The sequence below is a fragment of the Hyperolius riggenbachi genome, chromosome 12 (assembly GCF_040937935.1).
Source record: "Hyperolius riggenbachi isolate aHypRig1 chromosome 12, aHypRig1.pri, whole genome shotgun sequence".
NCBI lineage: Eukaryota > Metazoa > Chordata > Amphibia > Anura > Hyperoliidae > Hyperolius > Hyperolius riggenbachi.
Window position 1 is genome coordinate 241,130,920 of NC_090657.1, and position 14,218 is coordinate 241,145,137.

Genomic DNA, 14,218 nt, shown 5'->3' on the forward strand with positions numbered 1-14,218 from the left:
AAAGCCAGCAGGGGGCAGGCTTGGACTTGAAGACAGCAAAGAACACAGTCTCAGCTATAATCATTCTGTAGCAAAGCTAGACCGACTGCTCAGTCGGGATTCTTATCTTAGAGGTGATAACAGGCAAATTAAACAGAGAACAATGAAACAAAGAGCAGATTAGGTGTTTACTGTCATGTTCCCACTGATTTATAAGGTAAAATACATGAGGGTGCTTCATCTCTGGTTCTCTTTAAGGACATGGTACTTACTAGACCTCAGAGACCCCAAGAAAGACCTAATCCAACACACAGATGGCAAACTCCAATAAAGCGTTACCAAAGAGAGCGTCCACAAACACAGCAAATGTGGAGGAAACCGCCTGACACACAATGGCAACACGGAACAAGGGAGGGCAGAAACACGGCGGAAATCAGGACTTTGTGTAGCACTTTATATAGTATACTGATGCGACACCCCGGTAATATTGAGTCCTATGACAATCCCTGCTCATTACAAGGTATAAAGACCCAAAATGACATCACTCATTATCAGTAGCTGGAACATTCAAGGGCTGAATGCCTCAGCTTTTGGATCCAAAACAAATGATCCAGACTTTAAAAAGAGACTTGAAAACATTGATATTCAAATCCTCCTGGAGACATGGACCCGGGCAGAGGATGAATCTCTTGCACCCATGGGATACAGGGAATTCTCTGTATCTTCACAGAAAAACAAGAACGTTAAACAGGGTCGTCGTTCAGGAGGCATACTAATCTGGTACAAGGAAGAGCTTACAGAGCACATTAAAGCTATCAAACGAGGAGACAGCCACATCTGGATCAAAATAAACAGCTCCATCCTCACCTCTCAGTCTGACATGTACCTGTGTGCAGCATATATCCCCCCAACAGAGTCCCCTTACTACAAACCTGATATTTATGAGGTCCTACAAAGAGAAGCCAGCCACTTCCAGTCTCAGGGCAGAGTACTCATCTATGGAGACCTTAATGCCAGAACAGGCACAGAGAAGGACTATCTGACCTCTGAGGGAAACACATACATACTTGGAGGAGAGAGCTGCTACCAGGAACCAATGCAGACAGCAAGAAACAGCTATGACAAGACAGTAAACAAAAGTGGGAAAGCCCTGCTGAACCTGTGCCGGAGCCTCGGCCTATACATAATGAATGGGCGAACCAGGGGTGACTCTCTTGGGAGATTCACTATGAACTCACACGTAGGCAGCAGTGTGGTAGATTATGCTGTCACAGACACAGATCCCATAAACATCAATGCCCTCATAGTCACCCCTGAAACACACCTGTCAGACCACAGCCAAATCCTGCTGTACCTGAAATCCACTGATAAACCAACCACACAGCAGCCTCACCAGACCGGTCTCTACAAGCTGCCACCACCCCTCAAATGGCCCAAACAGTCTGCCACCGAATACACCAACATGACCAAAACTGCCAAAATCCAAGAACTGCTGACAAACTTTTATAACCACCCATATGAACTAAACCAACAAGGTGTCAGCCATGCAGTGAAGGACTTCAGTAACATCCTACATACCATGGCAGTACTAGCAGGCCTCAAGCAGACCAACTTCAAGAGATCCACAAATAAACAGTCCCAAAAATGGTTTGACAGTGAATGCAAGGCTCTACGTAATTCGCTAAGGGCAGCCTCTAACCAAAAAAACAGAGACCCCAACAACCAGGACCTAAGGGAAGCCCATGACCACCTACAGAGACAATACAAAGACACCCTCAGGCGGAAAAAACAGAGCCATATCTCCCACAAACTCCAACAGCTGGAGGACTCCCTCCAAGACAACTCATTCTGGGAGACCTGGAACCATATCGGTGCAAAGCCTAAAAAAAGCTCTCTTCATATCCAAAATGGCCACATCTGGCTCCACTACTTCAGGGACCTCTACAAAGACATCCCAGAAAATGCCCAAACCCTGGAGCAGAAACAAATAGCCGCAAAACTGAAGGACATGGAGGAGACAATCAAGGACTTTCAGAACCCTCTGGATACACCAATCACGGTGCAGGAAATAAGAGAAACAACAAAGCTGATAAAATGTAAGAAGGCTAGCGGTACCGATGGCATCCTGCCAGAGATGATCAAATACAGCCCCCAGGAAATACATGAGGCACTCGCAAGACTATTCAACCTTATCCTGAGGGCGGGCTCCTTTCCTCAGGCCTGGAGTGAAGGCCTCATAACACCCATCTACAAGAATGGAGACAGATATGATCCAGCAAACTACAGAGGAATCTGTGTCAGCAGCACACTGGGGAAACTGTTTATCAGCATCATCAATAAGAGGATCCTCTCCTTCCTCACACAGCAGGACGTACTCAGCAAAAGCCAAGCTGGGTTCATGCCAAACCACCGCACAACCGACCACATCTACACACTGCACAGCCTCATCAAGACCCATGTCCACAGCTCACGTGGCAAATACACCACACCACCGACCACATCTACACACTGCACAGCCTCATCAAGACCCATGTCCACAGCTCACGTGGCAAATACACCACACCACCGACCACATCTACACACTGCACAGCCTCATCAAGACCCATGTCCACAGCTCACGTGGCAAATATACCGCACCACCGACCACATCTACACACTGCACAGCCTCATCAAGACCCATGTCCACAACTCACGTGGAAAAATACACGCTTGCTTTGTGGATTTTAAGAAGGCGTTTGACTCAGTGTGGCACCCAGGCCTTTTCCTAAAACTCCTAGAGAGCGGAATAGGAGGAAAAACCTATGATGTCATCAAGAGTTCATATACTTGGAACCAATGCAGTGTGAAAGTAGATGGGAAGAGAAGTGCGTTCTTCAAGCAGGGTCGAGGAGTCAGGCAGGGCTGCAGTCTGAGCCCAACACTCTTTAACATATACATTAACCAACTGGCTGTAGCCCTGGAATCCTCCCCAGCTCCAGGCCTCCTCCTGCATGACCGTGAGGTGAAGTTCCTGCTGTATGCAGATGACCTTGTGCTGCTCTCTCCAACAGAGAAAGGACTACAGGACAGCCTGTCAGTACTGGAGAGTTTCTGCACCACATGGGCACTGCCCATCAACCCAAAGAAGACAAAAGTGATGGTGTTCCAGAGGAAGAATGGAAATAAAACCCCCACCTCCTCATTTATATTAAATGGCTCCCTACTGGTGTCCACTAACAGCTACACCTACCTGGGGCTGGAGATCAACCAATCAGGAAGCTTTAAACCAGCAGTACAGGCCCTGAAAGACAAAGCCTGCAGAACATTTTATGCCATCAGAAAACAGCTTTACCATCTAAAACCACCAGTGAGAGTCTGGGCAAAGATATTCAACAGCATCATCACCCCAATCCTGCTCTATAGCAGTGAGGTATGGGGCCCGGTCACCTACCCTGACCTATCAAAATGGGACTCCAGCCCAACAGAAATCTTCCATCTAGAGTTCTGCAAGTATCTTCTCCAAGTCCATCGCAGCACCTCTAACTCAGCTTGCCGGGCAGAGCTAGGTAGATTCCCACTATGGTTGACTATCCAGCAGAGGGCGCTCTCATACTGGGCACATATACAGAGCAGCAGCCCCAGCACTTACCACCATAAAGCCTCACTGAGCCAGGGGGGCGAGGCCATACCACTATGGCTGACTATCCAGCAGAGGGCACTCTCATACTGGGCACATATACAGAGCAGCAGCCCCAGCACTTACCACCATAAAGCCTCACTGAGCCAGGGGGGCGAGGCAATACCACGCGCTCTCAAGCAAAGCATCAGTAGCCAGCCCAGCCAAGGCCACCAACACAGGCTGACAAAAGCCCAAAAAAGAGGGACTATAGAAAGCTGAAAGGACCCATACCTAGAGGAATGGAGAAGTGACATAAAGAACTCCCAGAAACTCACTGTCTACCAATCACTACAGAGGGAGTACACAATGGTCCATATCTGGAGAGGCTACACCACCACAAAGACAGACAGGCCTTGAGCCTGTACCGTCTGAGCGCCCACAACCTGGAGGTAGAGACAGGATGGCACAGACAGACATGGAAGCCCCGGGAGGAGAGACTGTGCAGACAATGTGACCAGGAGGTCCTGGAGGATGAGGCCCACTTCCTGCTACACTGCAGCAAATACGCACCTGTGAGGACCGCCCACTTCCAGAGACTCTCCGCCCACATCCAGGATTTTACCTCTACAGATGAGGAGAGGAAACTCTACATCCTACTGGGGGAGGAGGAAACAACCGTGCAAATAGCTGCCCGATATGTCACAGCCTGCCACCAACTGAGAGGAACATGATACCACATGGACTGTATTCCCCCCCAATACCCCCCTATGGACTGTATATCCCAGTCCCCCATATTGTCCCTTACATCCCCTACACCTTAAGGTAGAGTGACCAGATTTTTCTGGGTTCAACCTAGGACGCCCCCCAAAAAGGCTGGGGGGGGGGGGGGGTTTGCAGCATGGCCATGACATTGTGTGGGCGAAGCTAACGTAATGATGTAACAGCGAGGCATAAGAAAGCAGTGTTTCCGCCATGATGTACCTAAGGACAACATTTTAGCAGTAAATAAATGCAATGTGTGCAACATTTCACCAGCAAATAAACGCAGTGGGCCGCATTTCACCAGAAAATAAACGCAATGTGGGCAACATTTTAGCAGTAAATAACGCTATGTGAGCAGCATAACACCTGCAAAAGAAAAATAATTTACTCACCTGACAGAAGTCTCCTCTGGCGCGCAGCTCCCCTGGAGATATTGCTCCTGCATATCTCCCGTGCTGAATGGAAGAGCAGGGCTACGGGAAGATGGTGCATGAAGCCCTGTATGGAGACACAAATAGTCTTCAGTACAGGGCTTCGGACGCCATCTTCCCGTAGCCCTGCTCAGCCCGCCGGAGACTATGCAGGATGCTGGAGCGGGGCTACGGGAAGATGGTGCATGAAGCCCTGTATGGAGACACAAATAGTCTTCAGTACAGGGCTTCGGACGCCATCTTCCCGTAGCCCTGCTCAGCCCGCCGGAGACTATGCAGGATGCTGGAGCGGGGCTACGGGAAGATGGTGCATGAAGCCCTGTATGGAGACACAAATAGTCTTCAGTACAGGGCTTCGGACGCCATCTTCCCGTAGCCCTGCTCAGCCCGCCGGAGACTATGCAGGATGCTGGAGCGGGGCTACGGGAAGATGGTGCATGAAGCCCTGTATGGAGACACAAATAGTCTTCAGTACAGGGCTTCGGACGCCATCTTCCCGTAGCCCTGCTCAGCCCGCCGGAGACTATGCAGGATGCTGGAGCGGGGCTACGGGAAGATGGTGCATGAAGCCCTGTATGGAGACACAAATAGTCTTCAGTGCAGGGCTTCGGACGCCATCTTCCCGGAGACTATGCAGGATGCTGGAGCGGGGCTGTGAACTGGCGCAGCGTGTATAGACGCCGCTGCCAGTTGGAATGACGGTGGCCAGAGTCCTGAGGCCGGGACGTCCCGCTGCTTAAAGCAGGACGTTTCCTGGGACACAAGGCAGCCTAGGACAGCGCCCCCCGAAGGCAGGACGAGTCCCGGGTAATCTGGGATGTCTGGTCACCATACTATGGACTATATACCCCAACCCCCTATACCCCTCCCTTATTCCCCCCCCTCCCCATGGTAATGCTTTCCTGCTGAATGTATCTGGTGCTGCCAATACAGCTGATATGGACCAGTAACCTCCTCCCCCTCTGGCGGTGACGTGTGGCGTATGGCATAGTAATAGCCGCCGCTAGCAAGGTGTATAGACGGAGCCCGGCAGGGGGCGGTATCACCCGAGATCCCCCCCGCAACGCTTCCTCACCCCTCCATCCCGGCTCCGCCTCCTCCGCGCTCCTGAGCCATCAGCCAATCACCTGACTACACGTCCGGCCACGCCTCCAGACAGCCGTCACCATGGCAACCAGGAACCGGCGCCGCGCGGCGGGAGGAGAGAGCGCGAGACCGGGGTGAGGAGCGCGGGAATGTCACTCGTCTTCTCCTCCCCGCTGTACCCCGATATGTGCTGCCCCACCGCACCCCCTCTGTACCTCAGCATATGCTGCTCCTCTACTCCCCTCTGCACACCCCGACATGTGCTGCCCCTCCACCCCCCCCCCTGTACCCCAATATCCCTCTGTACCCCGACATATGCGCCTTGTGCTGCTCCAACCCCCTGTACACCAACATGAGCTGCTGTATCCTTCCGGACCCCGACATGTGCGGCTCCTCCACCCCCTCTGCACACCTTCTTACCCCAGCATGAGCTGCTCATCCCCCTCTGTACCCCAATATCTGCTGCCCCACCGCACCCCCTCTGTATCCCAATATCTGCTGCCCCACTGCACCCCCTCTGTACCTCAGCATATGCCACTCCTCCACCCCCCCTCTGTACCCCAATATCCTTCCGGACCCCAACATACCCCGACATGCTGCTTTCCCTCCCACTATAGTTACTCTCAGGTCTACGCTTTACACCCTCTGTACCCCCACATCTACTCTTCACACCCTTTATACCCTCATGTCTACTCTTCACACCCTTTATACCCTCATGTCTACTCTTTACACCCTTTATACCCTCATGTCTACTCTTTACACCCTCTGTACCCCCACATCTACTCTTCACACCCTTTATACCCTCATGTCTACTCTTTACACCCTTTATACCCTCATGTCTACTCTTTACACCCTCTGTACCCCCACATCTACTCTTCACACCCTTTATACCCTCATGTCTACTCTTCACACCCTTTATACCCTCATGTCTACTCTTCACACCCTTTATACCCTCATGTCTACTCTTTACACCCTTTATACCCTCATGTCTACTCTTTACACCCTCTGTACCCCCACATCTACTCTTCACACCCTTTATACCCTCATGTCTACTCTTTACACCCTTTATACCCTCATGTCTAATCTTTACACCCTCTGTACCCCCACATCTACTCTTCACACCCTTTATACCCTCATGTCTACTCTTTACACCCTTTATACCCTCATGTCTACTCTTTACACCCTCTGTACCCCCACATCTACTCTTCACACCCTTTATACCCTCATGTCTACTCTTTACACCCTTTATACCCTCATGTCTACTCTTTACACCCTCTGTACCCCCAGATCTACTCTTCACACCCTTTATACCCTCATGTCTACTCTTTACACCCTTTATACCCTCATGTCTACTCTTTACACCCTCTGTACCCCCAGATCTACTCTTCACACCCTTTATACCCTCACGTCTACTCTTTACACCCTCTGTACCCCCAGATCTACTCTTCACACCCTTTATACCCTCATGTCTACTCTTTACACCCTTTATACCCTCATGTCTACTCTTTACACCCTCTGTACCCCCAGATCTACTCTTCACACCCTTTATACCCTCACGTCTACTCTTTACACCCTCTGTACCCCCAGATCTACTCTTCACACCCTTTATACCCTCACGTCTACTCTTTACACCCTCTGTACCCCCAGATCTACTCTTCACACCCTTTATACCCTCACGTCTACTCTTTACACCCTCTGTACCCCCAGATCTACTCTTCACACCCTTTATACCCTCACGTCTACGCTTCACACCCTCTGTACCCCCACATCTACTCTTCACACCCTCTGTACCCCCACATCTACTCTTCACACCCTTTATACCCTCACGTCTACTCTTTACACCCTTTATACCCTCACGTCTACTCTTTACACCCTCTGTACCCCCACATCTACTCTACACCCTCTGTACCCCCACATCTACTCTACACCCTCTGTACCCCCACATCTACTCTTCACACCTTCTGTACCCCCACATCTACTCTACACCCTCTGTACCCCCACATCTACTCTTCACACCCTTTATACCCTCATGTCTACTCTTTACACCCTCTGTACCCCCACATCTACTCTACACCCTCTGTACCCCCACATCTACTCTACACCCTCTGTACCCCCACATCTACTCTTCACACCCTTTATACCCTCACGTCTACTCTTTACACCCTCTGTACCCCCACATCTACTCTTTACACCCTCTGTACCCCCACATCTACTCTTTACACCCCCTGTACCCCCACATCTACTCTTTACACCCCCTGTACCCCCACATCTACTCTTTACACCCTCTATACCCCCCACATCTACTCTTCACACCCTTTATACCCCCACATCTACTCTTTACACCCTCTGTACTCCCTCAAGTATTCTTTATATCTCTTGTACCCCCGCAGCTAATTTTCTAACTCTATTCACACCCTCTGTATCCCTACATATATTCTTCTCATCTTCTGTACCAATCCACTGTTTCCAGCACCTGGACCCAACATTTACTCTTCTCATCTTCTGCAACTTGACATGCAGTCTTCTTTCTTGTATCCTAGAACTCTCCACCGCATTGTATGTTCACATCTAGACTCTTTCCCCCTCTGTTCTTCTCCATTGACTTTTGAGATTGGGTTTTCTCACACTGTGCACCTCCATGGTTTTGGCGCATGGGATGACTGTTGCATCTCGCTACTCCATAGGTTGCAATATAATTTTGTGGCTATCAGGCACGCGGGTAACAGATAGCCAAGTGTTTGGCTATCATCTTGCTGAATGTCAATTGAGTGATCGGGGCTCCAGGGATGGTGCCAGATGAATCGGTATAGAGTTTAGCTACATTGTAACTCTTATAGCGGCAACATGGAGGGGAGAGGTTAGTGTTAGGAGAGGGGCGGTTAGTGTTAGTTGTATGGGGGGGAAGGTTAGTGTTGTGAGTGGAGAAGGGGGCTTAGTATTAGGTGAAGGGGGGGGGGAGGTTAGTGTTAGGAGAGGGGAGGTTAGTGTTGTGAGTGGAGAAGGGGACTTAGTGTTAGTTGTATGGGGAGGGGGGGAGGTTAGTGTTGTGAGTGGAGAAGGGGGCTTAGTATTAGGTGAAGGGGGAGAGGTTAGTGTTGTGAGTGGAGAAGGGGGCTTAGTATTAGGTGAAGGGGGAGAGGTTAGTGTTGTGAGTGGAGAAGGGGGCTTAATGTTAGGCAAAGGGGGGGGGGGGAGGTTAGTGTTATGAGTGGAGAAGGGGGCTTAGTATTAGGTGAAAGGGGGGGGGGGGGTTAGTGTTAGGAGAGGGGAGGTTAGTGTTGTGAGTGGAGAAGGGGGATTAGTGTTAGCTGAAGGGGGGGGAGGTTAGTGTTGTGAGTGGAGAAGGGGGCTTAGTGTTAGTTGTATGGGGGGAGGTTAGTGTTGTGAGTGGAGAAGGGGGCTTAGTGTTAGTTGTATGGGGGGAGATTAGTGTTGAGTGGAGAAGGGGGCTTAGTGTTAGTTGTATGGGGGGGGGGGGAGGTTAGTGTTGTGAGTGGAGAAGGGGGCTTAGTGTTAGTTGTATGGGGGGAGATTAGTGTTGAGTGGAGAAGGGGGCTTAGTGTTAGTTGTATGGGGGGGGGGGGGAGGTTAGTGTTGTGAGTGGAGAAGGGGGCTTAATGTTAGGCGGAAGGGGGGGGGGAGGTTAGTGTTATGAGTGGAGAAGGGGGCTTAGTATTAGGTGAAGGGGGAGAGGTTAGTGTTGTGAGTGGAGAAGGGGGCTTAATGTTAGGCAAAGGGGGGGGGGAGGTTAGTGTTATGAGTGGAGAAGGGGGCTTAGTATTAGGTGAAAGGGGGGGGGGGGGTTAGTGTTAGGAGAGGGGAGGTTAGTGTTGTGAGTGGAGAAGGGGGATTAGTGTTAGCTGAAGGGGGGGGAGGTTAGTGTTGTGAGTGGAGAAGGGGGCTTAGTGTTAGTTGTATGGGGGGAGGTTAGTGTTGTGAGTGGAGAAGGGGGCTTAGTGTTAGTTGTATGGGGGGAGATTAGTGTTGAGTGGAGAAGGGGGCTTAGTGTTAGTTGTATGGGGGGGGGGGAGGTTAGTGTTGTGAGTGGAGAAGGGGGCTTAGTGTTAGTTGTATGGGGGGAGATTAGTGTTGAGTGGAGAAGGGGGCTTAGTGTTAGTTGTATGGGGGGGGGGGGAGGTTAGTGTTGTGAGTGGAGAAGGGGGCTTAATGTTAGGCGGAAGGGGGGGGGGAGGTTAGTGTTATGAGTGGAGAAGGGGGCTTAGTATTAGGTGAAGGGGGAGAGGTTAGTGTTGTGAGTGGAGAAGGGGGCTTAATGTTAGGCAAAGGGGGGGGGGGAGGTTAGTGTTATGAGTGGAGAAGGGGGCTTAGTATTAGGTGAAAGGGGGGGGGGGGGGGTTAGTGTTAGGAGAGGGGAGGTTAGTGTTGTGAGTGGAGAAGGGGGATTAGTGTTAGCTGAAGGGGGGGGAGGTTAGTGTTGTGAGTGGAGAAGGGGGCTTAGTGTTAGTTGTATGGGGGGAGGTTAGTGTTGTGAGTGGAGAAGGGGGCTTAGTGTTAGTTGTATGGGGGGAGATTAGTGTTGAGTGGAGAAGGGGGCTTAGTGTTAGTTGTATGGGGGGAGGTTAGTGTTGTGAGTGGAGAAGGGGGCTTAGTGTTAGTTGTATGGGGGGAGATTAGTGTTGAGTGGAGAAGGGGGCTTAGTGTTAGGTGAAAGGGGTTTTTCTGGTAGTGCGGTGAGGCTGCCGCGCCACCAATATGCAGTGTGAAACCGGCCTTAGTCTTTTGGCTATGCATGCAGGCTGATTCGATGCACAGGCAGAAATGATGGTACACCTGCCCTTTTGACTCTATTGATAGTATAGTGGAAGTGCATAGTACAGGCATCATTAGAAAAAGTACATATCTTGATATGGCTCTGGAGTGGAGGATGTAGGTGGGCATGTGAGGGTGCTCGACTTGTCGACCTGTTCGCAGTGCTTAGCCTCTTGATGCCAAACGTGCACAAGTTGTTAGAGCGTGCGGCCGTTCTTGTGTGTCTAACCAAAGATGCACTTGCAGGCTGATCGTATTGCCCCGCCCCTCAACATCCTGGGATCCAGTGGTCGGCTGCTCTGCAGCCGTCTCCACCATAACGCTTCATGGGCGTATTAGGATAAGAGAGGGTGTAAGAGAGAGGTTTTGCCGAAAATCAATATTCTACAGTAAAAAGGGGCAAGAGATAACAATGAATGTACACCTCCACACCACCTCTTGTTATCACCTATCCTAGACAAGACACAGAACATTTATATCCTGGCTGACTCAAAGCACCAGAGCTGCAGCCACTAGGGTGCGCTCTGTAGGCAGTAGCAGTGTTAGGGAGTTTTGCCCAAGGTCTCAACTGCATAGGTGCTGACTTACTGAACAGGAAGAGCGGGGGATTCGAACCCTGGCCTCCTGTGTCAGAGGTAAAGCCCTCAGCCAATCCAGTACAGTGTCTCCCTAGAAGTTTTTTAACAGCCGGGTGGAGCATGATGGGGGAATGCAGGGCTGGTTCAACTCTGCTTCCAGCATAGGAGGAGTTGAGCCGATGACAGCCGGGTGTTCACCATAGTTAGCCGGGTGGAGCACCCGTCTAAAAGTCTGGGGAGAACACTGCAGTACCCAGCCACGTACTCCCATGGTTCTGCCTGTGATAGTGTTATATGCCAATATTCACCTGTTTAGTGGAAAGCAGCATGACCAACCTTCCAGAAGGATGCGAAACAGCCGTCGCTTGTCCCATTTCAGTGCCTGTGCCACCTCACCTCCACTCACACGGCTGCCATAGTTGCCTGCACCCACGGCTTATGCTGTGAGCCATCTCAATGTATGGATGCACTGTTCTCCCCAGAAGTTTTTCCAGCCAAAGTAGCCGGGTGGGGCGAGATGAGAGAATGCGGGGCTGACGCTTCTGCGTGCAACTCTGCTTACAGAATAGGAGGAGGTGAGCCAATGACAGCCGAGTGCTCACCAAAACTAGCCGGGTGCCACACTGCGATGTGTCGATGCTGATAGAAGATGCAATAAAGTACGGTTGCATATGGAGGGATTGGTGCTTCTCCATTTCATGGAATATTCACCTCCTTGCTGCTTGCTCTCTGCCCCCACCTGTTCTCCTCTTGCACCTGCACTGTGCTCCTGTTTATGGCATTTTATGTCTGAGTCATATGTTTTATTTCCTCCTCTGCAGTGGGAAGAGGAGTAAAGCGCACAGAACGTCATGGAGGAGTCGTGTGATGTTGGGCGCCCTCGTCACAGTTGTGGCGCTTCCTGTAAGCCTCTTCCTGTGGGGTTACGTGGAAGGAGACGGGATGGAGGTCTTGGCCCCTCAGCAGGACTCCATCCAGCACAGGTTCTTCCCTGTTCCCTGCTCACAGGACTATGAAAACTACAAGAAGTTTACAGGTGAGTGATCGGTACTTGACTGTCTCTCTGCACCGGCTGCATTCTTCAGTAAGTGGAAATATTATATAAGCAGATCCCACATTAAATAGAACTGTAATGTAACTGGGGGGGGGAAACATGCGTACGTATTTGTACGCCGCCAGTGAGCTCGGCGCAGGGTAAGACGAATGACCGCTCTCCCTGCTGCCGCTCAAATCCCTGGCATTGTTAAATACTATTCCCCCTCTGAGCCGAAGCAACTCGAAGGGAGGAGTAAATCGGGGTCTGGCTATCCCAGAATTCCTGAATTACTCTTATAGGACAACCGATGTGACATGATGAGATAGACATGGGTATGTACAGTGCCAGGCACACAAATAACTAGGCTGTGTTCCTTTTTTTCTTTCTCTGCCTGAAAGAGTTAAACATCAGGTATGCAAGTGACAGTTTCTGTACGGGTCAGGACCGGGTCATACTGGGTAAGACTATAGCATAATCCTCACTGATAAAGAATTGCAGCCATAAAACACTTTCCTGTCCGTAAATGGCTTCTGAGTACAGGAAAGAGATAAAAAGGGTCAATAATTCATAGATTTGAGCTCTAAAATACTTCAATGAATGTGTCATTGAGCAGAGACGATAAAACAGTAAAAACTTAAAAAATAGATTTAAATATAAAATAAAACTGAGATATCTAAAAAAGTCATTTTTAGGAGGAGGAGGATAGATACAATTGTTTTCTCATCAGTTTATTTTTACCTCGGATATCCTTTAAGCGCCCCGTGTAGTACAGCATTACTGCTATGGCGGCGCCTGGTCTCCGAAACCACCTGCTTTCAAAAAAATGCCCTAAATGGGAGCTTACCTGGGTGGAGGGAATCCTCCTGATAATCCAGAAGCAGCCTCCATCCCCCTCCTCCTCACCATTCCTGTTGTTGGAGAGTGTGCCCGCCGCGGCTCCGTCTGTGAGTGAGTGAGGCTGCACTACACAGGACGCCTTGTGGCTGGCTACACAGCAGCTCAGAGCCACTTAGGGCTTATATTTTGCTGCTGAGGCCGAGGGACTGTGCTACTGAGCGGGCGTGAGATGTGCAGCTGCGCTCGTTCAGGGACGGGCAGTTTCAGAGGTCATCTGGAGGCCTGTGGTGGATCCGGAAGCCTCTTTTTACAGAGGTAAGTATCTGACTTTTCCCTTTGCCAAACTTACAGATTTGCTTTAAAATCCAGTAATAATAATGAGTCTTGCTCACTCCATGCAGTGTTGTCCATTTTGCTGAAAGAATAAGGCAAGGAAAACACTTGTAGATTCTTGTGTGTTTTGCCGGTTTACTGCCAGCCGGTAGATTAGTGCAGATCTATCTGTATCAATGTCTCCTGCTGTGTGCAACTACTAATGCCTGCAGCGAGGAGGGAGTATATGAGGAGTCATACACCAAATACAGACCTGTTAGAGTCGGATTTGCTCTTTCCAGCACCCAAGGCCCACTGTTACCAACTGCCCACCCAACACCATTTGTTTTCAGCACCCTGACTAGCAATCACTGGTTTCAATGGGCTCCCCTCTGTAGTGCTGCTCTGTATCCACTCGGGCTTCCTGTAAGTTTGCACGCCTTCCTGGATGCACAGTGGCCAGTAGTGTTCAGGGCTTGCATAGTTGAGATATGACACTCATGTAAGAGCAGCACTTGTCAAGCATGCATACCCATAACACTTGGCTTCTGTACGAATCTGAGCAGGAGCGGGAAATTACAGGAAGCAAGAGTGGCCAGAGCATGCGCTGCTTCTTGGTCCTCTGTGCAACTGGCTGCAGTCAGAGCTACAAACAGGGAGAGGTCAGCGCAATAGAGTGACCATCCGAAACAGGAAACAGGTAAACTACATATGCTGGCATACATGTAGTGTCAACTCCGGTTTCCTTTAAACAGAGACAATTTAGCACTTAGGGGATTGGTTTATGGCAAGGAAGGACAGAACTTAAAATAAGTCAGGAATGAGTTAA

At 50.3% G+C, this 14,218-nt stretch overlaps 2 protein-coding genes across 3 annotated transcripts in view; one reads left to right on the plus strand and one right to left on the minus strand.

Moving 5' to 3' along the window:
* HEXD (hexosaminidase D) overlaps window positions 1-5,884 on the minus strand; it is a 70,914-nt gene extending 65,030 nt beyond the window's left edge. The window contains exon 1 of one of the 2 annotated variants that reach the window (XM_068263592.1): window positions 5,846-5,884. In XM_068263592.1, coding sequence (XP_068119693.1) covers window positions 5,846-5,853 — 8 coding nt within the window. In that variant the 5' untranslated portion in view covers window positions 5,854-5,884. Of the gene's footprint in view, window positions 1-4,731; window positions 4,791-5,845 lie in introns of those variants that run through there. The other variant, XM_068263591.1, reaches the window with a different exon arrangement.
* The window catches only part of OGFOD3 (2-oxoglutarate and iron dependent oxygenase domain containing 3), a 311,061-nt gene continuing 302,726 nt past the window's right edge, over window positions 5,884-14,218 (plus strand). Inside the window, exons 1-2 of the mRNA XM_068263593.1 lie at window positions 5,884-5,990; window positions 12,026-12,240. Coding sequence (XP_068119694.1) covers window positions 5,938-5,990; window positions 12,026-12,240 — 268 coding nt within the window. The 5' untranslated portion in view covers window positions 5,884-5,937. The remainder of the gene's footprint in view (window positions 5,991-12,025; window positions 12,241-14,218) is intronic.